General features: G+C 45.0%; 1 protein-coding gene across 1 annotated transcript in view; it reads left to right on the forward strand.

Moving 5' to 3' along the window:
• Positions 1-27,847, forward strand: part of LOC144820261 (dynein axonemal heavy chain 6-like) — a 1,187,310-nt gene that overhangs the window by 211,396 nt on the left and 948,067 nt on the right. The window contains exon 7 of the mRNA XM_078677850.1: positions 18,740-18,863. Within this exon, the coding sequence (XP_078533976.1) occupies positions 18,740-18,863 (124 nt within the window). The remainder of the gene's footprint in view (positions 1-18,739; positions 18,864-27,847) is intronic.

Below are 27,847 nucleotides of genomic sequence, written 5' to 3' on the forward strand. Positions count from 1 at the left end.
CTCAGCGTTAATGAGGGAAATCGGCCTGTAAGAGCCACAGTCAGGGTTGGCTGTTGGGTTTGTGGATGACTGCTATCGAGGCCAGGCGCTGGTCCAGTGGCAGACTGCCCCGTTAATGGCTTTCTTCAAACATGGCCTTTAGGTGTGGTATCACTTCTTGGGCCATCCCCTTGAAAATTCAATGGGGACGCCATTAGGTCCCATAGCCTTGCCTGAGTTAATAGCAAAGAGGGCACTTGTAAGCTCCTCAGTTGTGAGAGCAGCGTCCAGTTCTTCCCTATCTGAGTCGGAGAGAGTGGGCAGATGCATTTCTTCCAGAAGGAGGCGAGATTCGTCCGCAGAGTAGTACGCTCTAGAGGAGTAAACAGCTTCCAGGTGGTCCGCAAACGCCTCAGCGATGTCTAATGGGTCCGTGATGCGCGAGGCATCAGGGCGAAGTAGCAGCGGAACCCATCTAGAGCCCTGTTTGCAGCGTTCTAGCCAGGCTAGCATTTTACCTGCCCTATCTCCCAGCTCATAGACCCGGTGGCGGGTTTGCAACAATTTCGCCTGACCCTTTTCCAAGGCCAGCATCTGATATTCCGCTTGTTTTAGACAAAGTCGAGCGGCAGTCTCCTCAGACGGGGTAGTGTTGAGGTCAGATTCTAGGGAAAGCAAGTCTGATTCAGTCTGAAGTAGCAGTTCGGCCTGCTTGCGTTGATAGCCCAATTTGAGAGCCAGTGCCCTCCCTTTGATAACAGCCTTATATGCCTCCCAGATCGTAACGGCCGATGGGACCGAACCAAGGTTTTCGGCAAAATAAAATTCTGTGTGTTCTAGCAAGCTGTCTCGAATATCAGGAATTTTCATGAGCCATGGGTTGATGACTATGGGACCCCTGGTTATCTGCCGATGGTAAGTGAGTTGAACTGTGAGAGGAGAGTGATCCGAGATACCTCGGGGGAGTCCCTTTGGGTCACGAAAGAGGCCAACATCTGACGCGTGGCAAAAGAGGTAGTCAATACGGGACATACTATTATGGGCGTTGGAATAGTGCGTGTAATAGGGAGTGTCAGGGTATGACGTCCGCCAAAGGTCCTCCAACTCCATCGTGTGCGCAAAGTCCATAAGGTCTGAATTCTGTTTATGGGAGCCCCATTGGGGGTGTCTATCTTCAGTGTCGTCCATAGTCATGTTAAAGTCTCCGCCGAGAATTAGTGTGCCCTGCGGGAGGTCTACCAACAGTTGCGTTAGGGTCGTCAGGGCGTCCTTACTCAGTGTTGGCGGAATATAGGCCGAGACTATGTTCAGGTGTCGCCCTTCCCATGTGGCTTCAGCCACTGCAATGCGGCCGAGGGGGTCAGCCCACGTCTTTGTACAGGTAAGTGGAAGATTCTTCTTCACCAGGATACCGGTGCCGCGGGAGCCAGAGGTGAAACCAGCGTGTACCAGTAGCTTGTACCCCCCTCGATGGAGTGCCCGACATGTGTTGCCCATTAAGTGTGTCTCCTGGAGGTCCACTAGATCGGGTGCATGGCGTTTGAGGTATTGCAGCACCACTCCTCTCTTGATTGTGCTACCAAGGCCATTGACATTCCATGTCATGAGGGTGAGCGCCCTAACATGTGATTGCGTCATGGTGGATTGTGTAGTAAAGGTCGGGGGAGCAGGATAGTCGCGAGGAGCCTAGGACCAACATCCTCAAAGGATAGTATGACAACTGAGGCCGGATGGCGGTGTCGATCATGCCCATAGGAAAGAAGGACTCTGCAAAGTGTATGAACAACAAAAGAAATCGGGGGGGGGAGGACGGTGGGGGGCAGGGGGGAGGACGGGGGGGGAAGGGGAGAGAGGACGGGGGGCAAGGGGGAAGGGAGAAAGAAGGGGGGGAGGAAGGGGGGGGACACAATAGCGAGAAACATTCAGGGCCCATAGTAGTCCCCAGCTGACAAGTCAATAGTCTACAAAGCCCTTGAAAAGGAGGACGTGCTCAGCACGATAGTTCCAGCTGTCCAACCCTGTGTCTTGGCATCATCCGTAATATTCCTAGTCGATCGAGATATTTCAAGTCTATATGCGGTACATACCAGCGTCAATGCGAAGAAAGGCCATCAGGGGAAGGAAGGGGTGGGGTGGGGTGGGGAAAGGAAGGTAGGGGGCAGGAGGACCGAGGGGGGGAAAAGGGAAGGTCACCAGGTCAGGGAGTCGAGACCATGGCCACGGCTGTCTATCGACACTCAGATGATGAAAGATACATACTGGACCTCACGATGTCCGCAAGGAAGCGTCAAGAGACCACCTGCAAACGTCCCGGGCCTCACATCATTCCTCCTGGGTGGCCCCAGTGAACAGTTCAGGGCTCTCCGGTTGGGGATCACTCTTAAAGGAGTATGGGGATTTTAACTCCCGCAAGTGATGGTGCGTCTGCAGGGAGCATGGAAAAGTAATTGACTACCCCATTGATGAACAACGAAAACAAGTTTGGGGCCAAAACACACTCCTGTCTAAACCCTTTTTCTACAGGGAACCTACTGGTTCTATTGCCCTGCGAACTCCAACAAACTTGGGCATAATTCTCTGTATGAAGACGTACCACTAAAGATAACTCTGCGGGCATACCCAGATCAGCAAGCACCCTCCAGAGTTTTGTGCAAGACACTAGATCTCAGGCAAACTTTAAGTCTACGAAAGCTGCGTAAATGGTGCCTACTGCCAACAAAACGACCCTCCAATGTATCAAAGTAAACCGGAAAACCTGATCTATCGTGCTCACATTGGTACGGAAACCAGCTTGTAATGGGGTCAGTATATCTTTTTCAACAATCCAGTCTTCTATCCTATTTAGTGCCATTCTGGCTATGATTTTCTGGATGGCATCTATAAGACTGATGGGTCTATAGTTACCCTGAAGTGAGCGATCTCCTTTTTTGTAGATGGGCAAGATCTCAGCCCCCTTCCAGGGAACGGGGATGGGTGCTCCACTTGCTATAGCGTTTGCTAACATGAGGTTATAATCATTCCAGGTAGCCCTGTCATGAAGAAACAGGTCGGCCGGAACACCATCAGGGCCGGGCGCACAGCCACTGGTGACTGCACCCACTGCTATTTCGACTTCCCCAATGTCAAAGCTCAGCGCAGTGTCATATTGCGGGATTATGTAGGGTTCCTCCTCAGTGCCCTCTCTCTCAAACGTAAATTGGTTGGAGAAGTGAGAAACCCACATTTCCTGGGATACATGGTTGTGAGCACTTGAGCTTGCCCCCCCTCCCCCATTTAACCTGGTGCCAAAAGGACTGGAGGTTCCTCTCTTGACTGGCTTGATAAAGATCTAACCATTTCTGCTCGTCCCAGTCCTTTTTTGCCTTATGGAGTGTAAATTTATAATGCTGGCAAGCAAGCTTAACTGTGGTACGAGCATTCTGTTTTATGGCAGCCGCATGCGATTTGTAGGCTACCCTACAATCCTTATTAAACCATCCTGGTCAGGCTGCGGCGCAGTGGCTTGTAAGTCACTCAGGGTGTTAGAAACTATAGCCTTAATTTCTGTCAGTGCATGGTCACTGTTCAATATCCTATCCCATTTAACCCTCCTTGTGCTATTGCAAAGCTGGACTTCGCTTGTAGAACATGACATAGGGGGAATTAATGACTGTGTCAAGCCCTTAATGACCATCTTTAGTAGCAGGGCATTATGGTTGCTTTCAGCCCTCTCCATGACCTCCATATCAATGACCGTGGACCAATATTCTAAATTTATTAATATAAAGTCTATCCGACTTGTGCTTTCCCCATTATTACAGGTGTTAATCTCCTGCTTGTCGAAGGGTGTGCAACTATTTACTGCCCTAAGGCCTTTCTCCATACACAGTGCCTCAGACCAACTCTTGATGGGAGGAAGCGCCAAAGAGGGAACGTTCCACAACCCGTCTTCTTCCTCAGTCAATTTGAAATCCTCTGTATCGAGGGCCTCAAAGGTGGATTTAAAATCCCCTGCGATGATTAGGCCTGAGTTGTCTTCCATCTCCCCAAAAAGACCTCCAGGATGTCGACTGTACCCAGACTGCCTTCCACCGGGTAATCCCCTAGCATAGCCCAAGACTACTAACGACCCAGCCATATTCGGTTTAATATGAACAGAGCACACATGACTTGAGAAGTGGGGGGGTGCTGGGGAATTAACCGAACATAGGTGACCTAATGATGAGCGGTTCTGATTAACAAGCGTAGACAATTGCCTTTCAGTCAACTGGATTTGGTGGGTCAGAACTGACTCGGCCCTTGTTAAAAAGGCGTCCAATGTTCCCGCAATGCCACCCCCTGGTCGTGCACGGAAATCCTTGTACTTGGCCATGATCGAAAGACTACCCTTACTTAGCTCATATCCTCAGAGCCTTGCCAGAGAGAGGAAAAGATAAATGAAATTGTGGGACAGTACCTTGAGAACTCGAGACCCGGCAATGTCAGCCCAAATGTCAGATGGTGGGCCCAGTCCACCCTATTCCTGGCTGTGACGTCTAGGACGGGCCCGGGCTTTGCCCGGGCGCGGCCTGCGCGCCTCCCGCACTGCGGGGGTCGAGGCAGCGCTTTATAGCGAGATGGTCACGCCTCCCCCCACGGCAGGTGAAGCTGGTTGAGGCAAGGCGATGCACCCTGGGACTCCGAGCCCCACTAGGGTGTTGTGACGATGAGGGTCCCGCTCACCGTCAGGTCGATGTGCAGGGATTCAATTGACAGCCCCTAGTCCATGCAGGAATGAAGACAGCAATAAACAAGTACACGCACCGGCACAGAAAGAAATGCACCAGCGCGAATATATTCCCAAAACAATATGTCACTTAAAACTTTATCTAGAAAAAACTATCATAACTTCCATCCTAACTCTCAACCATCCGTTACCTTCTCCGTGAAAAACCTTTTTACGGCCTCCATGTACTTTACAATAGCTACTGCAATTTCAAGATTTGTCATATCTGTGAGAAGTTCGATGGCTTGTGCATACATAATGGTCTCATATTTTAAAAAGATAGGACGTAAGAACTGTTTCTGCAGGGCTAGCACTTTTGGGCAGTCCACTAAAATGTATAAATTATCGCATTTGTACTCAGTCTACATGTACATTTACCATCGGGTTACATCATTTCTGCTTTTACTTTCCCGTTGATCATACTGAGGTTAACACCAATTCTCAATCTTAGAACTTCTAATCTAAGCCTTTGATTAGGTAATGTGTCCAATTAGGGGTACCAGATTTCTTTCTCCCAACTAGTTATCATAAATTCCACTGACTCTTTCTTTCTCAGATACTCCATGTCTTCCATCTTAGACAATCCTTCCCTAGAGTTCTGAGTTCACTCTTTGTTACGTCTATTTGTAGGGTCTCCCGGTCAATTCTCACATTTAGGTTTTCACAAACTCGATACAATTTCTTCCTGACCTCTTTGGCCAACTTTAGTTCGCTAAGCTGAGACTCATTCTTGCACCACTGTGGCACTTTTATGGCCTCCCCGTACTCAATTTTTTCCAAAATTTTAATAAGGCCACTTGTGCCTGTACATGGATGTCATTCCCAGCTCTACTCTAATTGCCTGGACCATGGATGAGCCTGGTAGTGACATTAGAGATTTTATGCATTTCCCTCCCTCTACATCCTAGCTGCTTTTGCCACTTAAGCAGATTACTTCTGCATCATATTTAGGGCTCCCGGTGTTAGGTATTTATTTTTCTAACATTTCCGTCTGTATTTATCCATATTTATTTTTTGGTCATTTTATCTGTATTTATCCACATTTATTTTTGTAGCAAGAAAAAAAGAGACTGAAACTAGGATTTTACCACATTTATTTAAATTGACATGCACACTTGCACTAGGTTGTTATAGCTGTTTTTTAAAATTGGATCCTATGCTAAAAGCATTATTCACATTGGGAGCGTCCCTGCCTTCCTTTGAGAGTGCAGGCAAGTTTCTTCCTACCCTGATGAGGCATGCCGCCCTCGCACCTCAGATCGTTCCACTCCTATGGCCCTACTGAGGGAAAGCATGCTTCCCTGTCTGGTGGCTGATCGGTGAGGGGAGGCCCTCCCCATCACTACCTAGAGAAGTGAAACCTCTCTAGCGCCCAGGGCCTAAGTAGATAAGAGCAATATGCAATAATGATGGCCCAGAAATCCCGGAATGGAACCACCTTGCTAATATACCCGCTGGATTTCGTCGCCATCACATGCCCCACTCTTGCTCGCCCTGTGTAGTATGGATATGAGGTATGAGTGTTGAGCTCACCTCGCTTGAAAACCGCCAGCGTTGCAAGGCATATCTGAGTTCACTCATTCCGTCTTGGAGACGTAATCTCGGGTTCCTTTGGTCCCTGCCAGTGGTGCCTCACTCCTTCGTAGGACCCATCCCTCCGTTTCATGGGACCGTCGCTCCACCTTCTACAATCCACTATATTTTAAAATAAAGGGTTTTCTTAATGTGCTCCCCTTTGACCCCCTCCGTTCTGTGCGAGATAACAGTTGTTAGATGCATGTCTGACCCCTCCGTGCCCTGCCACATCAACCTCCTTCCCCCTCCCATACAACTTAAGCCGATGTCCTGGGGTGTTTTCACACCTCTTAATGGACATTGGCTGCTTGCACTGCTCCAACAATTTACACCTTGCCTTACCACCACTGTGAGGGGTCCTGGAGGGTCTCTGTAGATACAGCCCTCCCAGCTGCACTTGTTCACCCCTCTTTGGAGCGGCAGATTGAGGGCAGCAGTTTACGATTTCTTTCGGCAGCCCCTGTGCACCTCTGACTCAGATTTTATAGAGGCGCACAGAGGCGGCAAGAGCATCTGTTGTACGTATTTTCCCGTTTCTATATATAAATACAGACAAAAAACAAAAGGTTTTCCGTCTGTATTTATATGTAAAAATCTGTTTAAACTGAAAACCGGGAGCCTTAATCATATTGTAGTTGGGGTGGTATCATAGCATTGTAGGCCTTTAACACTGGTTTGTGAGACATGTCCCCATAGATACGATTGAATTTTTTCAACCCACACACAGATGACTGCTTTGGCTTTCTGGGCCTCCAAATGCGTATACCACTTTAATGACTTATCAAACCAGACTCCAAGGTATTTATACTCATTCACAATTTCCAATTTAGATGTGCCCACGTACCAATTGAACCTCTGATCTTTCTTCCCAAAGCAAAAGATCTTTGTCTTATCCATATTTACAGTTAAATGCTTTGCACCACAATATTTGCTAAATACATTGAACTTCTGCTGCAGGTCCAATTTTTTCTGGTCCAAAATTACTAGGTCAATGGCATAAAGTAGGCAGGATACATGTTTTCCATTCATTTTTGGGCTTGCACTTTTGTCTACTTCCAAGTCAATGGCAGATCTGCTAAACAAATAGCGAAGAGTAAGGGGGCCAATACACAGCCCTGTCTCAGGCCATTGTTGACAGCAATTTTCTCTGTCAAAGATCCTGCCAAATCCTTAATAACTTGGGCCCAGTTATGAGTGTGTAACTTCTGGATTGCCACCAGGAGCCCTTCTGGGATGTCATATTTTATCAAGGTCTCCCAAAGACAACTCCTGTCAACCAGGTAAAACGCAGTGCGGTAGTCTACAAAGCAACAATACAACCTCCCTCTTTGTTCCATATACTTTTGCATCACCGCCCATAGAGCAAAACAGTGGTCGATCGTTAAGTGTCCTTCCTTAAAGCCTCCTTGTTCCACTGGCACGATCATCCGCAGATCCACCCAATCCTTTATGCTACCCAGGATTATCTTTGCGAATACCTTCTCACCGATATCCAACAGGTTAATCAGTCTATAATTCTTCGGGGCTTTCTTATCCCCCTTCTTGTGTATTGGTCTAATTGCGAACCCCCTCCAGTTTTTAGGAATACTATATGCCCACCAATTTAACTGGGTCTTTATTATAACTGTTGGAAGGTTATCAGGACCTGCTGCCCGGGATAATGTTAACTTTCCTATAGTATTCTTTATGTTATCTACAGTAAAGAGAATTTTCAAATTGTCAACCTCCCCACCCCAGTGTATTTGTTTACTTGCTGCGGGCACTGCATTTGTCCCATCTGGTTCGCTTAAGTACTCTTCCCATGCTGCTTCCTCCACTACATAATTCAAGTTCCCAGGTGTCTGTCCAGTGGCTTCCTGTATTAGCCTCCAAAACTGTCATACATTTTTTGTTTCAATTGTTTACAGTAGGCTTTCCCAGCTTTTCTCTTTGTAAATCCTCTTCTGGTTCCTAACTAACATTTTATATTCTTTTTCAGTTTAAAAAAGTTAAGTGCCTGCTCTGATCAAACCTTGTTCTTAAACTACTCTCTTCTCTTCTTATTAACCTTTTCATATTCAAACATTCTATATTGAACCACCCAGGTGGTCTACCTTGGGTTATTTGTTTGTCAATATGATGATTTTTCATATTTTTTAGCTCTACTCTTAGGCAATTCAATTCAATACTTTATTCGGTTACAGATTGTATATAACCATAAAAGTACATTATAAAAACAGTAAGTTAAAAAGATTAAGAACAATAAAAAGATATGCACTGTACAAAAGGATGGTGCACTAAATAGAGATGAAAATTCATATGAAGCTGTTGTCACATGGTGATTGTTTTCCTACATCTACAGACATTTTTTTTTAAAGTTGACACAGAGGCTACAACGTAGACAAACTCTAATTGTTGTAGACGGACATAAGCTGGCCGGCACCGCCTTATACTTAATGATTTTAAAATTGGTACAAGACATATCTTTCTCTGTACAGAATAAACTTTACAGTAAAACAGAACGTGTATAGAAGTTTGTTCAGAGGTGTCGTCAAAGGGACATTTACACAGCTGTTTTGCCCAGTCATTTATTGTAGGGAAACTGAGTAATCTGTGCAGGGTATTCAATCTAAAACGAATTATTAGGAATCTGTCATAGTCACTTGTTATTAATCGTAGATATGGCTGGATACTGTGAGTCGTTAATGATAGGTTGTGTGCCTGTACCGTGCTTTTACTCATTTCAATGAACAATCTCCGCTCATTCAGACAACTCAAACAGTTTCTTTTAAGATCTTTCCTGGAAATAGAGGTCATGGTCATTGGGTCGTCGTAAAATTCTTGGTGGCCTATATTATATAAAAATGTTTTAACATACAGACCCGTTCCATGGCCCTGGAGTCGGCAAGAATGCTCCGGCTAAAAAAAGTTTCATCAGTTGTCCATATCCTATGCCACAACAGAACCGGTTGAATCTTTATAAGGTCTTCCAGATAAGCAAGTCCCAGTTCAGTGTGGCAAATAAAAGAAGAGGTACTGTTTGGCACCATCAAGAAAAATCTTAAGAAAATATTTTCAGCTGTTTGCAGGGAACTTAAGTCCGCATAGCCCCATATGCCAGCCCCGTATGTAGCGACAGTGACAGATTTTGCCTTGTAGATGTCTAGTAACTCAACAGTGGGACGCCTACCCAGTCTCCTACTAAAGTTAAATAATGCTGTAAGAGTCTTAATATACAACAATCTCCTGGTCTTAACAGCCTGCACCCATGTCCCTGTACGCTCAAACAGAATTCCAAGATACGAGAAAGTCTTGGTATTTTCTATTTGTTTTTCACCAATAAATATGGATTTCATCTTTTTACGGCCTGGCCCGCAATTCATTCCAAAGGTTTTAGATGAGTTGATAGTAAGACCTCTTTAAGGCATAACATTTGCAAAACTGGTTACCACCCTTTGCAGTCCCAGGGGGGTTCGGGCCATTAGGACAGGAACGTCCGCATACAACAATGCTGGGATAGGGCGTTTGCCGGCCGCAGGAAAATCCTTACATTCATTCACCAGGACATTTTCGAGATTATTTATATATAACGTGAAAAGGAACGGGGCAAGGACACAGCCTTAAAAAGTGCCCAGTGCATTCCCCACCCCGCCCAAACCGTACCCGTGCCCCAGCCCCTAGATAAAACTCTCTAATATATACAATTAAGGCTGCGTTGACACCCAGTTCTTCTAAAATCATCCATAGATTATTGTGTCTCACACAATCGAACGCAGACGAAAGTTCGACAAAAGCTAAATACAGGGCTCCTTTTTTGGCTGAGATATACTTACTCAGCAAAATACTTAAGTTGAGGCCCTGCTCGATTGTGCCCAACTTTTTGCGAAATCCAAACTAGAGATCGCTTATGACTGAGTGTTCCTCTGCCCATTCCTGCAGTCTATTTAAAATGACCCGACCCACTATTTTCACAGTCGAATCCAATAAAGATATTGGACGATAACAGGCTGGTTAGTTTCTATCGCCTTTCTTATAAATCGGCACAAGGATGGACTCATAATATTTTTCAATCAGGCCCCCAGAAGTAGTTGCATTAAATACTTGGGTCAAAAGGGGGCCCCATAAAGAGATGTTGGCTTTGAAAATATCGACTGGGACGCCGTCCGGGCCTGCAGCCTTTCCTCCCCGGCTTGCCGCAATTGCCATATTAACCTCGCTTAGCTCAAATACAAGTGGCTCCTGTTGATTCCTTAGGACTAGGGCGAAGTCCCCTTCGGCACCCTCGCCCAGAGTACCGATATCCACCGTTTGACCCTCCCTTTCATGGCTGACTAAAGAGAGTTCATCATATAAGGTCGAGAAATACTCAACCCATCTATGTTCTGGGATGGCCCGTTCTATAGTTGCAACATCCTTATCTCTAAGGAAGGGTAGATTTACTGCTCTCCAAAATGCACTTGAGTCTTTAATAATAGAGGCATCACGGAGGGCTGTCCAGGCTTCGGCCTTCAGACTTACTCTTCTACACTTTAGGGGATGATTATATTCCCTTCTTGCCTCTCTGATCTTATTCCTATCTATGGGGTCAATGTGAAGTGCAAGCTTCAGATTACTATGGGCCTTAGTGCAGTTAGAGTCAAACCGCCCCTTTTTTCCTTTATGCTTATTTTTGGGGTTTATACAGATTGTCAGGCCCTCTTAATATAGTCTGTAATTTTGTTGAAACTAACAATGATTTCATTAGAGGGAGTATGTTCTTCCAAACATACTTTTAAATTGTCATGGCAATTTGAAATGACACCTGCCAAAAATTCTTCGGGTACCACTTTATCCCAACTTAGGGCATAGCCATTTTGTCTGGACAATGAAATATTCTCCAACATCTGATTAGGGCACCTCAGCTTACATGCGTTTTCTTTAAACAACAACAAGCACATATTTTGAGCAAAGTGATCCCCTAGCACAATTTCATGGCAACGGAAGTCCTCAACAAATTATCCATAACGGTTAGATACCAAGATGTAATCTATTGTGGTAAGAGCACCACGCCGTTAAATGTGGGGCAGAAGGGTACAGGAGGATCACACAGAACATTTGCGAACCCCATATCAAATTCAAATATTAACTCGTTCAGGGAATCACCATACCCAGTATGCGGAAAGTGGGCAATAGTGGACTCTAGATCATATGAGAGTCCACAATTCACATAGTCCGAATGTTGACACCTAGCAATATTAAAATCCCCCCAGACTATAATTGAATCTTTATTACCTGAGTCCTGTAACTTAAGTAAATGCCCCCTTAATGTTTTCACCACCTCCCCTACCAAGTTATGGGGGATATTATTATAATAATTCACCAGTAATACTGCACAAGATGCATCTACCACTAGCCTGATGATCTGGAAAAAACAATACTCAACTACCATGTCTGTTTTTACGAAATTTGATAGATTCGAGACATAGGTACACGGCCCCCCTTTAGCTTGACCATAGTTAGAGGCTATGGCAGTGGTGTGCACGGTCTTATATCCATTAATGTGAATTGGTTCCAGTGTCCATGATTCCTGTACACTGAAAACATCAAATTGTTCTATAAATTTATACCACATTACATTGCTCAACTTAGATTTTAGCCTCGCCACATTCCAGAACATAAAGTTACAACTTCCCTTTCCGCTGGTGTTTGTGTTAGCTACTATACTGTCGTCTAGGGTTGATATAGGGGAACAATCTCCCACAGTTGTACTGGGTATTTCCTCTATGGAGCCGCAATTTTTCTTGCTGGACAGTACCATCTGTGCCACCTCCATGATTCCTTGTTGTAATATTGTGCCATGCATAACAGACACAACATTGCCCCTCGCTATAGACTCGTTGGGCCCGCTAATCAAGTAACTACTATCCTGTCGTTGGATGTCCAAGCCCTCCCCCCTATCTATTACAGCCTGTCTCTGCGCCTGAGTTAGGTCAAATAATGGTTTGGATGCTCTAGGTCCAGAATTAAAAATATTATGGACTTCCACAGCATTTAGTCAGTCTAATTCCTCCAGGGGGGCAAACTGGTTTGAGACCGGAATACTAAATATGGACGGGACATATGGAGGGATCATGAAATGGTCCTTATGCCAGCTTCCATAATCCCGACGGCGATGAGTTGTAACAGCATTTTAGGCTAAAGGGTAAAAAGAGACCAGAGATAGTGCTCTAATAACAGTTTGTTGTCCCAAAATGCAGGGAGGATGGATTAACAGCCTAGGACAGTCTCAGGGAACCTAAAATTAATAATCACACAGTCCCCTGGCATAGTCTTATTTGTGGGGCCCACCCAACCTACCCTACGCACCTTTAGGATCTCCCCGCCCTTGTGTATGGAAATTGTTTATGAGTAGCCAACCAGAACAATATCTTATTTCTAAGATCTAGTTGGGTCTCGTTTTGGCCGTGTTTTAGAACAGGGATACCTGCCAGGATTAGTACATATGGTGCAGCCGCTGGTGGTAAATCGATAATTGGAAGGGATTGATTTTGTATTTCCCTGACTGAGATGGGTCCCCCTCTGTTCTCTTCCGTGAATGTGTGATTCAGATCCACGGTACTGGTTAGCTTAAGTCCTGTACCATGGATTTAAGTTTGGGCCCCTCTCCTCGCTTTAGAACGGGTCTCTGTCGGGCGTTGCTCCTCTACTTGCTGTGTAGACTTTGTGGCCACCTCAGGGATAGGAACTATCTTGTTGGGGTTTACCGTGTCCAGTCTCCGATCAGGAAGAGATTGAATTAGATGGTTCTCAGAGGGGATCTGGGGATCTTGTGGCCTAGTCACTTGAATATTGCCCATGTTGATTACTAGCTTTTGTATAAGATTGTATAATGGGGCTATCTCATCCTTTACAATAGTTCGACATTGTGTGAGGAGGTCAGATAATAGGGATTGAGCCCACGGTGGATAGAAATGAGGGGGCAGAATTCTCTGTACTTGTACCCTTTAAAGTGTCTTTATCAGAGCCGATCCCCACCTTTTTCCCCTTAGACCCCCTGTTTTTACCTTGTTTTCTCTTCCTATCTTTTTTAGGTGCTATAACAGTACCCTCTCTAACTGGATGAGATTTGGAATGATGAGTTAACATAGAGTCTTGTAAAGTGTGACATTCAGGTATAGATGAACCAGAAACATTTAGAGTAATGGGGGGAGTCAAAGTCACCAGGGAGGAAAAGTCAGGTGTAATGGATAAGCGTCTTTCCGTGAGTTCAATTTCTGTGGTGACAACCCCAATCGCCTTTTGTAGCATTAAGTCAATGGCTGTGGGCAAGCAAGCTGCGGGTATTACAGGTTTAGAGCGATGCCCTTCCACATTGCATGCGCGTTTTCTTTGAGTGCGCACCGGTGCATTAGTTAAAGACATCGTTAAATAATTACCTTACTTCCTGGGGAAATCAATCAAGAGGGGTGGCTCAGCCTGGCCACCTCCAATCAGTGACGGGCAAGGACGGGCCCGCCCTTGGCCCGGGCACTACCCGCGGGCGTCCCGCGCTGCGGGAGGCGTGGCCCCAGATGAAGGCTGGAGGCGCCGGGCGATGACGCTGTCTGGGTGCGCCTGCGGTGGTTCTGGGGACTGTGGTCCCTTTGAAGATCCCGGCAAAGTCTCAGCCATTTTCCTGAGGGCAGGCTGCTCGTGTGCTCCCTCTGCCACAGGAAAACACTGGCAGGCAGGCTGGCTGCAGGACCGTTCTCCTCACGGTTGTCCCGGTAGGTCTGGTGTGTGGTTGCGTGTCCCCTTACATATAAAATACGAAACAGATGCATGCGTCGCCGGTTCTGATCACGGCACCCTCAGTACATAAGCTACTCCTCCCGACTTGTTGCTGAACAGCTTGACCGGGCTGGGTGCGTCGGGTCTGTCTGGTCACCAAAGCCCTTCCTTTTGCCAAGCTCTCCCACTCCCCTGATGCTCCCAATGCCAGCCCGACACTAGCAGCACGTCGCTCGCTCCCACGCTCACCGGGGCCTACCAGCAGACTCCCGCGGCTTCAACACAGCCTCGCGGCTCAGCTCCCGACTGGCGGCCCTCGGACCCCCGCGGTTCTCGGGTTCCTCTCCGCCGCCGCTGCTGGTTGCTGCTGTCTTCCCGCTCACAAAGCGGGTCCCACGTAAAACTTTAGGCATTGTTCGACATGTTCTATTGTTTCTTCAAACCAGGACACATTCTGCCCCCTTGCATTTTACGTGTTTAATGTGTGTTGGAAGTTAGTCAATTTTTCTACATATTCATCTGTTAGTCTCGTTGTCAGGCGTTTGGAGTACTCCAATTGTTGTGGAAGTACCGTTTCACGGTGACACATGGACCCCCTAAATACTTTAAAGTGTAGGGGGCTATGGTCACTGCCTTCTCCTTGGGATACGTGAAAGCCTATTACTGTTGCAAAGTTCCATGCTTGAATAAACACGTAGCCAATGGGGCAGTGCATACCTATCTTAAAGGTTTGTTTTGCAGGGCGATCTTTTTTCATCCTACTGTTTAGACTAAACTACCCCTTTGACCCCAAGTACTTCCCTAATATTAAATCTTGTTTAGTAGAAGTGCAGTTGGGAAAGTCCGCTGCCTCTATAGTGTATGCACCCAGTATTTCTTTAAACCATGGATCTAAGGGCCAGATGTAGGTAATTCATATTTACCGACTCTTAAATATCGAATTTTACCGATTCGGTATTTAAGAGTCGGTAAATATGAAGGGGGGAGATGTAGGTATTACAGATTCTGTAAATACTGAATCGTTAAGATTCCTATGGGCTTTGAAGCCCATAGGAATCAATGGGAAATACCGATTCTGTAATTACAGAATTGGTAAATACCGATTTTAGCAAGGGTGCAGGGGGTGTCACTTTGACACCCTCTGGCACCCCAAAAATTGACATGTGCGCCATGTGGCACACAGACATGCCCTAAGGGCATGTCTGTCTGTCACATGGCATAGGTGTGCATGCACACATGTGCATGCACACCTGAATTCGGTATTTTAACACCCAATTGGATTGGGTGGTAAAATACCGAATTTGTAGGGCCTTTGGGACTCTGAAGAGTCCCACCTACATCTGAGATTTACCGAATCGGTAAAAATACCGATTCCGTATTTTACAGAATCGGTAAATTTACCGAATCGGTAAATTTATCTATTCTGTAAAAATGTGCCCCTACATACCGAAAACCCATTTACCGGTCGGTAAATGGCTCCTACATCTGGCCCTAAATTCTTTGATTCAATTTGTGATTAAAAGCACCCATTACAGTGCTCTGGGCACTCTAAAAGGCTATCTTTCGGCAATTTCGGCCTTTCTGCGGCTTCCTGACCAGCCTTCTCTTTTCGAGTCCCCTATTGTAAATCGCTTCATTAAGGCAATTACTCACTTGTATCCTCCAACTCCTTTCGTAATGCCTCAGTGGGACTTGAACCTGGTTCTGACCTATATTATGTACGCTTCTTTTGAGCAGCTACATAACTGTCCTCTAAGAATTCTGACACATATAACTGCCTTTCTGGTCGCCATTACCTCTGCTCGCTGAGTGAGTGATCTTCAGGCTCTTTCTTTAAAACCTTCTTTCCTGGCTGTTCATCTGGACCAAGTTGTTCTTTGCACTAGACCTTCTTTCCTTCCCAAAGTGGATACCTCTTTCCACATCGGACAGTCCATCATTTTGCCCACCTTCTTCCCGCACCCTTATAAAAAGGAGGAGAGGCTCCACCGTCTGGATCCAAAACATGTGCTTTCATTCTATCTGGATCACACGAAACAATTCCGGGTGGATGACCCGCTTTTTGTTGGCTATGTGGGCGCCAAGAAAGGTTGGGCCGTGCAGACACGAACAATCTCTCGATGGGTTGTTCTTTGCATCAAAATCTGCTATTCCTTAGCGAAAAAGGAACCTCCAGTAGGGTTGCGTGCCCATTCCACCAGAGCGACAGCAGCCAATTTCTGCTTTGGGATGTGGAGTCCTCCTTCATGACTTCTGCCAGGCAGCTACATGTGCTTCTTTGTATACGTTTACCAAACACTACTGCCTGGAAAGCCAAGTCCGGAGAGACAGCTTCTTTGGCCGTTCAGTTCTGCAAGACTTTCTGGTGTGAGCTTAGTTAACATACCCACCTCCGAGGTTGGCATTGCTGGGGTATCTATCCTAAGGTGAGGAATCCATAACTAATTGTCTCTTTCCGATGGACAAATTACTTACCTTCAGTAACGATATATCTGTGAGAGGCATAGATTAGTTATGGATTCCTCACCGCCACACCCATCCTCCCCATTCTGCGAACTGACTTCTAGGGTAAGGAACTCCCCATCAGGGCCCTAGTTTTGTGCACCGGTGGTCAGTGGCCTGCATGGCTCTGTGCTTCTGGCGTGGAATATCATTTAAAGAACTGACGTCAGTGCGCAGGGGTGGCATCTAAGTAGATACCGCAACATCATTCCGGCAACCACGCCAATGACGAACGCAGAGTCGACCGACCCCACCTACCAACACGCAGGGGCACTGCTGAAGAAAATTTCTCCGGATCCAGTCTGACGCCTGGGGGTAATTCTAAGGTGAGGAATCAATACCTAAACTATGTCTCTTATAGATATACCGTTTCCAAAGGTAACCAAATTAAACATCCTTACTAAGGTCCCCAAAACGTCTAGGAACTTATCCTGACATTGATTGAGTGAGCGTTCTAAACCTTTTCCTGGATCCTGTCCTAACTTGAACAAATAAGTAATAATTTCCAGATCCAACTTTGGGATCATCATGACTTTATCATCTCTGACCGTCCGAGAACGCTTTGCCTTCATCACATTACACTCCTCCTTTTCCAATGGCCTTTTAATCCAGTGTCTAATATACTCCGACACATGCTCCAATGGCCTTTCCTCAGGAATGTCTAATATCACTGGGATCAAATTGATTCTCCTCCATAGGGTCAGTTACCTTCTTTACCGTCTTTGACTTGTCACCTTAATTATCCCCAAATACCTCTTCATAATTGTCATTGTAGTCCAGATCTAACACATATTCATCCCAAGTGAATAATCCTCATTTTATCTCCATCATATCTGATGGTACCTCACTCGCAGTGCCTGGCTGCCCCTACTGCATTCCTCAACGTGCACCTTCTCCATCTGAGCTGCCTTGGACTTCCTTCCTACTTCCTACTGGCCCTCTGCATACCTCATCCTCCTCAGACTAAGAAATACTCATCGTTCACAACACGAACTGTCTGTCTTTCTCTTTTTGTAATGCCTTTTTAACTGTCTCCTGTAGAGCACTGCCCAACTCCTGAGTAATCATCTTTCTTAATATGCTCTCTTGATTCACCTCACTATCTTGTGACCCCGTATCTATTCCTCACATCTTGGCCCACAGAGGTTATAAAAAATCAAATAACCTTTCCACAATTATTATTTTATAATTCATATATTAATTTTGTCAAAAACCATCTCTTTAAACACAGTCTCACCTAAAACGGTATAAAAGACGGCAGTAAAACTGCAGATTTTGCCAAGCCTGATGGCCTCGAGCTTACCGTTGCTAGGTAGCAGACCTCACAAGCCTAACGCCTCTAAAATTCGGCCTGATAGTTGTTTAACTAGGCCCAGCGCGCAAGCATTTCCTTTGCCTGAGAATGCTTGCCCTCGAGGTCATTGAGTTCCTTCAGCACGGAAAGCTTACATGCGCCAGACATCTCGCGCATCTGCAAAAGAGTCTCTCCTCAATGGGCCTGAGCGCGAGGGAGAGAAGTAAACGCTCCTTGCGCTCGCCACCAAAGGTAAACACCTGTGTTTTTTTTTCTAAAAGCCTTCTTCATTCAGTTAAAAACAACACTTATGTTGAGGTTTAGTCTCAGAAACCCAGCAAACAACAGAACAAACATACATTTTTGAGACTCCACATGTGAAAACATAACCAATATGCTATAATCAAATAAAAATGTGGGGAAAAATCCTTATAAAAAATCATACCATAAATTAGGTAATGTAAACAGTCTACCCTTACACAAAACATCCCAATAAATTCTCTCTTCACTTTAAGCAATTCAAAAACTAAAATGTGGATATACTTATCTGACCAGAAGCAGCAAACAAAAGAGGAGGAAGATGGAGGTCAACCAGCATATATGAGACTGAACATTCTATAGTTAATTGTGATGTTTTAAAATTTCTATTTGGAAGCTTTTAATGGTTTGCTGCTCAGAAGAATTAAATGAAAGTTAATGCATAAGGCTTGCCTCCTTTCTTGACATACAATTAGCACACAGCTATTCAATACAAGTGATGCTTTGTCGTAAGAACCTACGAGATGGATGATTAGGTACAGGCTGCTCTGAATTGCGAGTTACTAGGGGACACATTGGAGAGCTGGGCCAGCATTTTTCTTTCCATGTATTTCTTTTCTTTTAATGTTTAATTTGGCTATTATTTGTAATCTTTTCAGGTGGCAAGCCGTTTGGCAGAATTCAGAGAACTGGCCAAAGAAGTAGTCCAAAATGCTTGTAGAACTGCACTACTCGAAGCTGGATTCACTCCTGATGACTATTTTTATGGAACAGATAATATAGGTTTGTGTTACTCTCCTCTGCATTTATTAGGGTATGATTCCACCCCGAGAAGGCACATTGGATGCCAGGCGCTTCTTACCTGAGCAAGAATGATGAACACCTTTCTACCTGGGTCCTGTGAGAAAGATCATGACATGGATTTCCAGATGTACATATTAACTTCACATAAACTATTTGTGCCTAAATTAATTTGTAACATATTTTAATCAAAAGTTATATATTTCCCTTGTGTATTATGTTACTTGAATAGTGAACATATGTATTTTGCCCTGCTAACCTGCACTCTTTTTGTGTGCTAAAAAACAATAGATTTAGGCCCAGATCCCTGTACTGGGGTGAATGTTTGATGTGGGTCCCGTGCTCACCATTCCACTGGAGTAAAGCTAGCCTGGCTAATGCGTGGTGATACCATGAAACTAGTCACAGGACCCCCTATTTCCGGTCCAGGGAGGAGCTTGCCTGGCAGTTCAGGCTGGACTGTTCCCATGGGGAGCAGGGTCAAAACTGATTTGTATATGACTGGGTCTAAACTGCAATGATATGGTGTGCAAAAAAACGATGGATTTAGGCCCGGATCTCTGTACTGGGGGTGAATGTTTGACATTGTTTCAGCATTCTGTCCATCATGTGTTCTTTTGAATTTGCCATCCTAAGTGGGAAGGGTATGCCCAGACGTGGATCCCGTGCTCACCTTGCCATTGGAGTCAAGCTAGTCCACTGATGCGTGATGATACCCTGAAACCGGTCCCTAGATTCTTGTTTCCGGTCCAGGGAGGACCTAGCCTGGCAGTACAGGCTGGGTTGTTCCCAGTCCCGGCCGGCACAGGTAAGAGCGGTGGGGCAGGGTGGGGAAGTTGACGTCCGACGGATACGTTAAATTAAATAAACAAATAAATGAAACAATTTACCTTGAGCTTGCCGCATCGCTGAGTCTGCGATGTGGTGTGCCAAAGGTAAGTGGTTTTCTTTTTCTGAAATATAATTTAACTTATCCTGTCCTTTGTCGACTTCCCGGACCTCCACCCCATCCTGCCCCCACCCGACCGCTCTTACCTGTGCCGGCCGCCACTGACTATTCCCATGGGGAGTAGGGTGAAGACTGATTTGCATATGGCTGGGTCTAAAGTGGAATGGTATGGTGTGCACAAAAACGATGGATTTAGGCGTAGACCTCTGTTGAGGGGGTGAAAGTTTGACATTGTTTCAGCATTCCATCCATCATGTGTTCTTTTTGCATTTGCCACCCTAATTGGGAAGGCACTGCCCAGACGTGGGCCCTGTGATCACCATGACACTCGAGTCAAGCTAGCCTGGCTGATGAGCGGTGAGACCCTGTAACTGGTTCCAGGATGCTTGTTCCCGGTCCAAGGAGGACCTGGCCTGACAGTTCAGGCTGGACTATTCCCATTGGGAGCAGGGTCAAGATCGATTTGCATATGGCTGGGTCTAAACAGGAATGGCATGGTGTGCAAAAAAATGATGGATTTAGGCCCAGATCTCTGTTCTGTGAGTGAATGTTTGACATTGTGTCAGCATTCTGTCCATCATGTTTTCTTTTTACATCTCTCTTTGAAATAAGTCCATATTTATGAAGCATTTCCCAAGTACAATTGCTGGGGGTAGACAAGCATCAGGTTGACTTTTTAACGTTTCCATATTCTGTTCTTCCAACTCTCTTGTGCTTTGCATAAATCTGTTCTTCCAGGTGCCACTGCTGCCGGACATGGCTGAAGCCACACTAACCGAGGACACTAACTGTGGCCTAGTTTTACGTACCTCTCACACAAGGAGGCACAGCACCCAAAGTTGTCATACTACGATGTATGACATGGAGCGAGGCGGAAAGAGCTACATGTACCAGTGCTTAATATGTAAAAAAGAAATAAGTGCCAGGGCCCTTATCAAGCCACTGAAGCTTGTGCCACCCATTTCCCCTGCCAGTGATGCAATTGACAGTACCAACATAACTACTAACCATCACACTCCCGCAAGTGTGACAATTCAGACTATTCCATGTCCCTTAAGCTCTAAGAAAGTCTGGGGCAGCAGATATTAGTAATTTTAAGTGTATTTTGAATGAATAAATTAGATAGAAAGTGCCACCAGGCGGCAGACTATCATAAGTGCTGGTGTTGACAATTAAGTGCCTGAAACCACCAGCTCAAAATAAGCCCTGGATATGGCACTCTCCCCCTCTCCCTAGCGCCACAGTCAGGCTGATGAGCGCCACGCACATACCTTTGCACCTTGATGTTTGCGTGAATCTAGCATACCTTTGTACAAAACACTATGATTAGACTAACTTTAAAACTATTCCTACTTTGTATTTGTTCTGTACAGTGCAGTCCACATTAAAAGTGGAAAAAGGTAGGAGAAATAAACACATTTCTTCTTTTTAATGCCTGCTTTCTAGTGGTGTTCATTTTTCTACTCCTGCTAGTAAAATGGGTTTTGCATCATAAACCATGGGTGGTTACACAGAAACGCCCTTGAGTAGCAAGAGTGCATCCTATAGCAGACATGGAGCAGTCATACAGGCGTATTAGAGCTGGATGGCGCCCCTACAATGATATTCCTGTTCTGGTCATACACCCACTCCTTCCATTGCTCTAATCGATGGCACCATAGAGTTTTTCCATTACAGTGGCTTCCTAGAACATATTGGTCCTGTCAGATGGGTGCTCAGGTCATTGCAGAGAAAGAGAAAACTAAAGACGAAAAATAATGTGTTCCTCGCCCATGCTTAAAGTCGGGTTGTAGGATACAGTGAGTTGTTGTTTACCTCTTTGCAGATTTTATATAGCTTAACTCTCCAGCGAACAGTGCTGTCAGAACACTATGGCTCAGATGCACCTTGTAGGAGGTGTGATGCAAAGGTTGGTGAGACTTGAAAAAGTTCAGGCCAGAGGTGCTGGAGTGAGGTCACATTTTTGCTGATTGATGTATGCACTTCTTGTGGTAACAATGGAAGTCAGAATATTTTGTATTTTTGACATCCATTTTATAAGATTCAGCAGTGTGGAATCTACATATCACATTTTAGATCTGGCAAGAATCACCAAGACCATTTTCATCATTCTGCAGATCAGACTCAAGAGAAAATGAGTATACAGGCTTTCATACTCACAGTTATGCCCCACAGTATTATTTGGATTTCTTGTTTTCCTTGTGTCCCAGAATTGCCAGGTCACACAGGTGAAGAGGTGTGGCGCAGCGGGCAGGGTGCTTGACTCCGGACCACGGGGTTCACGGTTCGATCCCCGGCGCCAGGTCAGCCCAGCACCATGTGACTCTGGACAATAGCTCGCTTAATCTTCCCGAGGACCCCCAGCGCCGGGAAACCACTTCGTAGGTAGCTGTGCGCTTTACAAATTCAAGGTTATTATTACAAATTCAAGGTTATTCTTGCACTTTGGAATCCCACTGCAGTCATGCAGAACAAGCTAGTTGGTGGACTTTTCCAATGCTCCCAGGGCTAAATTGGGGAACTGGCTGTTTCATCTTAGGTAGTCAAATTTAGCCCATCAGGGACACTGACACAGGACAGAGTACATCTCTTCTTGTTGCTTCATGGATAAAGAAAGTCTTCGAGACTGTGCGTAGACCAAGGCTGTGTTTCTGTTAGTGCAATTTCTAACCAACAAAAAGTTTTACAACAAAGTGATGTTTTAGGGAAGTCTTATGAGAACCTTTCTCCAAATCCAAAGGGCCAGATTAACATGCCCTTCCACTGCCAGTAGATCACTTTTTGTGACGCATTGGCAGCGCAATACACTGCCTCATATTTACAAGGACAGGAAAAGGCCCCCTGCGTGGCTTTTCCTGTCCTTGTAAATATGGCCCCTTTACATGCAGCACTTTGCGTGAAAGGGGTGTTCCATGGGTGTTGCTGTGGGTGTACCCACACAACACCCATGGAATGAGATACTTTTCCAGATTTACGAGGAATCGTAAATCTGGAAATGCGTCTGATTGCTACACCTCCCAGGGGAGGCATAGGGAGGCGCAACGAGGAGAAATATATTAATTTCTCCTTGTTTTTGTTTCCTGTTTCTATGCGTGCTGCATTCTGTAGCGCACATAGAAAGAGGAAATCAACTCTAATGAATGTTTTTGTTCAGGAAGGGTTCCCTTCCTGCACATAAACAATCATTGAAAGAAGGCTGTTTTTCAACTTCTATGTGTGCTAGTGCAGCACACATATACGTTGAAAAACGGCATTTCAAATTGTTTTTGGGTAGGAAGGGAACCCTTCCTGAACAAAAACAATCTCCCCACGACGCAGGCATCCTCACACCATGGTGCAAGGGTGTCTGCGTCCACGCATGGCAGCAGTTTGTGCGCCAGCGCAGGGGAAGCACACAGATGCGACATGTTGTTGTAAATATGTCGCATCGCTGTGCTTTTTCCAGCCGCGACCCGTGGAGGGAGTTCCGTGGGGCGGAAAGGCGAGGTGTGGGAGGTGCAGGGTAGGGGGTACTAAACACCAGAATATGGATAATTGGAGGTAAGTATAAACAATTAAATAAATAAAACACATTTTGTAGCGCACGCTGCATCACATTTTGTGATGCAGGGCGTACAACGAAATTTGTTTTATTTATTTAATTGTTTACTTACCTCCAGTTATCCATATTTCGGTGTTTAGTACCCCCCACCCTGCCCCTCCCCAGCCCAGCCTTTCCGCCCCACGGAACTCCCTCCACGGGCCGCAGCTGGTGCTTTCCAAACTAACGCAGCACGGCACAGCAAAATTACTTGCTGCACCGTGCTGCGTTAGTTTATTGTAAATCTGCCCCATTGTGGCTGGGCGTTGTGCTTACTATTGGCTTTGTTCTGGCTTCACCTTAACATCAAAGGAAACGTTTGTGGTCAGTCAGAGCAAAGCAGCCCACTGCACTGAGTATGAATTAAGAGAAGTTCACTTGATCCGACAACTGAGAAATAGACACAGCTATGTTTATTAGAACTGGTTGGGCTAAATATATATTTTACAATTGGTAAATACATAATGTGGAGCCAGGATCTTGCCAAAAATGTACTGATTTGTTAGTTTTTTAAAGAATTACATATATCTCCAGGATGTAATTATTAAGGGAACTGCCACCAAGAATACCTTAAAGTAATACTTCAAAATATTTGGTCATTCTTTCCTCTTCCTAGAGCAAGTGGACCCAGGGTCAGACTCTCCTTTAGGACAATCAGGCACTACTAGATGGATAGTCTGACAGGACAGCGTGTAGGCCGTTTTTAATGCAGTGCTGTTAGTGGGTCTGTTATATGGTCTACTGGGTCAGTTTTTACTGCTGAGTTCCCTGATATTAAAACAAACACTGCATGCAGCAAGCTGAAATCCATGCAGTTTTCCTTTCCTTTCAAAACACTTATACAGCATTTCTTTAAATGTTAAAAACGTCCCCAGTTTGGAAGAATACAGACAAACAAACAGAAGTGGAATGTATTATTTTTTGCTGCTATGCTTTTAAAAAATACCACAGTGAGTGAGTGTCTGTAATCACACATACCAGTGATACTATTTTGGGATGCACTTTTAATCACAATTATATTCCATTGTACTGTTTATTATCCCAACGTGTGTGTATGTTTAGATATTTCACACAGGTCCTTGGTGGAACCCAAAAAAGGAGAATAATCTATATAACCTCTTAATTTTTCCCCTTCATCAAGAAAGAGGGACCTAAAGGGTCTACCTGTATTGGCATGTTTACTAGATTGGAATTTATGACTTGAAAATACAGATCATCTAAGAAGCTTTTGATTTTCCCCCTTCACCTGCTTTTGGTCAGTCTGGATAGTAAATGAATGTGCATGGATGTGGCTCAATCTGTTCTAGTTTCTATAAATGTAGACATAGTTCTGCATCGTAGGATCGTCATTTAAGTCGCAAACCCTGAATTATTCCATGCTACCTGCGCGGACCCCAGAACAGCTTACTAAATATATGTAGAATATCTAGGATAAAGGTCTGTATATTGTTCATCACTGAAATACATTTTCCATTAATTTGTAGTTGTATTTTCCTGGAGCAGGCTGATAGCGACTGCAGGAGGCAGGAATGCAAAGCTTACAACACTTTTCATTGGGAAGGGGACTGTGCCAGAAAGTCAAGCCTGCAATGGAAAAAACAGGCTAACACTAGAAAAAACTAAATGTGACCTGTACCTTTAAGAATCCCAGAGGGACCCCATCCCACATTGCACTGCATTGCCAGTTTGCTTGAGAGAGCCGGTTTTTTTTCCCGGCTCCTTTTGTCAGGATCTCAGGACACCTCTGGTGATTTCTTTTCACCTTAATTACTCTTCTAAAATATGTATTAGTTTGTTTCAAAGCATTTTTTGGTATTGTGACATCTCTTCTGTGAGGTACACCAAGGCCTCTTCTGCTTCTCCTTCCAGGCCTCATAGACATTGTGCAGGATAAGTTCCTTACACCTGCTACTGTAAAATCTGCCTCCCCAAGGCTTTTAAAGAAATAAAAGTCTCCGCCTCAGGATCCAGACTTCATCAAGGCTGATCCTAGACTGGATTCAGTAATTGTAACAGCAGTACGCAGGAAGCATGCTTCTTCTCCAGAGACCACAGCATCATCTGATCGAGAAAGTAAAAGAATGAATGCCGTTGGAAAGATAATGTGTGGTACAGTATCTACACACTTGCGTAATGCTAATTCAGCAGCATTACTGGGCAGATATCATAGAGAAATTTGAAAAAGGATGAAATCTTTTATTTCTGATCTACCAGATCACAGACAACAGGATTATATAGAAATTAACAGAGAGGGCTCTCTCATTTCAAATCAGACCATCAGGGTTGCAGCTCATTTTGTTGATTTTCCTACCACATTTCGCAAAGACATACATCCTGGTTAAGGCTCTCCTCTCTGAGACCAGACGCACAACTGAAAATAGCTAATCTGCCTTTCTCTGGATCTTCCCTATTTGGGCAGCACATGGAAGACGAAATGCTGCGCATGAAAAATTAAGCGGAAACGCTCAAGGGTTTGGAAGAACGGAAAACATTCTTCACACAGTTCAAACCCAAGGACAAAAGAAGTTTCTGCCATGGGGTTCAAACCCTTAGATTGCCTCACCAATACCAGCAACAAAATAGGCAATCTCAGCATATGTTTCAAAACAGGTGCCAAAGAAGAAGATCATCTCCATACAAGCCCTTGCAAACCAAAGGTAAATCTTCCCAGTCAAAGCAATGAGGATCACATACCCCCCAACAGTTGCCCACTATGGTGAGGGAGCGTTAGAGTTCCATTGGAAAGAGTGGACAATGATTACTACAGACAAATAGGTCCTGAATTTAATTCGAAATGGCTACGCTCTGCGCTTCATCAGCGCTTCTCCAATAACCTCTCCACAACAGACCATACTGGCCCATTTGCACGACCACAAGCAAGGAACAGCTATCCTACTGCGCAAGAGAGCCTTAGAGGTAGTCCCACTACATCAGAGGGACAGAGGAGTCTATTCGAGAAATTTCTTGATCACAAATAAAGATCACCTCTGTCAATTTTGGTCAATTCTAGACCGCGGGCTACTCAACAAATTTATAAAGAGTGAAAGGTTCAGAATGCTTTCACTACATCAATTTTTTCCACATTTGAGAAAGAACGATTGGCTCTGTGTTGTAGACCTATAGGATGCATATTTTCATATTCCCATTCTACCTCGTCATAGACAATTTCTCAGATTTTGAGTGGGCTCTCATTATTATCAATATGCGGTGCACCCCTTGATCTAAAATCAGAGCCACAAACCTTTTCTAAATGCATGGCAATGATACTGGCTCAACGCTTGTATATCCTTACCTGGAGGAAAGGCTCATCCGAGCAGAGTATTTTCAAAAAGCAAAGGAAGACTTCAATGTCACAACATCTCTTGTGGCAAGGCTAGGTCTCCAGGTCAATTCACAGAAGTCCATTGCAAAGCCGGTTCAGTGCCTAACAGTTCTAAGAGCTATTCTGGACACTCTAAAAGAACGTGTGTATCCTTTAGAGGAGAGAGGGTCCTCAATCCAAATGAAATATTCCCAAATTCTAGTAGACCAAACCAACAGTTCGCAAGGTAGCATCACTACTAGGTTCAATGGATACCTACATCAACTTTGCACCGAAAGCTCGCTTGTATATGAGTCCTCAAAAGACATGTCTCGAGGATCAATTGTCTCAGAGAATAGGACTTTGGGAAGATCGGATTCTCCTGACACCCAAAGCACGCCAGTCCCTATCATGGTGGACCAACTCGGACAACCCACTGATGGCGTTTTCTTTTCAGAAACCAACCTCATCCCGGACCATCATCACAGATACATCATTAACAGTATGTGCCCGCATGGACGATCTATCCATCCAAGGTCTGTGGTAGCAAAAAGAAAATAAATACCCTATAAATCTCCTAGAAATGAAAGCAGTTTTTCTGGCCCTCAAAGGGTTACTTCCACCTTTGTAATCAAAGGACATCATGGTTCAGACAGACAATACCACCACAATGTTTTATGTCAACAAACAGGGTGGAACAAGGTCCAAGCAGCTGTCTCACCAGGCGCAAACCCTCTGGCATTGGGCTCTGGCGAGAGGCCTCTCTATTACAGCCTTTCATATTCCCGGAGTTTTAAACTTCGGAAACAGATTTCCTCAGCCGCTTTACTGAAGAAAACTAGGAATAGGTCCTCAACGACAAACGTAGATGCCATCTTCCAAGAATGGGGCAACTGCAACTTTAGATCTATTCGCTACCTCCCAAAACTCAAAATGCCAACACTTTGCATCCAGGGCTCATGACCCGAAGTTTCTGCACAATGCCTATTTGATAGACTGGTTAACTCCATATGTACATATCTTTCCACCAATTCCGCTAATTCCGTGGGTGATACAGAAGCTACTGAGATCACGCACCACAATAATCCTCATAGCTCTGGACTGGCCGAGACAGTGGTGGTACACAGACCTGCTCC

This window comes from Lissotriton helveticus, chromosome 2_1 (assembly GCF_964261635.1).
Source record: "Lissotriton helveticus chromosome 2_1, aLisHel1.1, whole genome shotgun sequence".
NCBI lineage: Eukaryota > Metazoa > Chordata > Amphibia > Caudata > Salamandridae > Lissotriton > Lissotriton helveticus.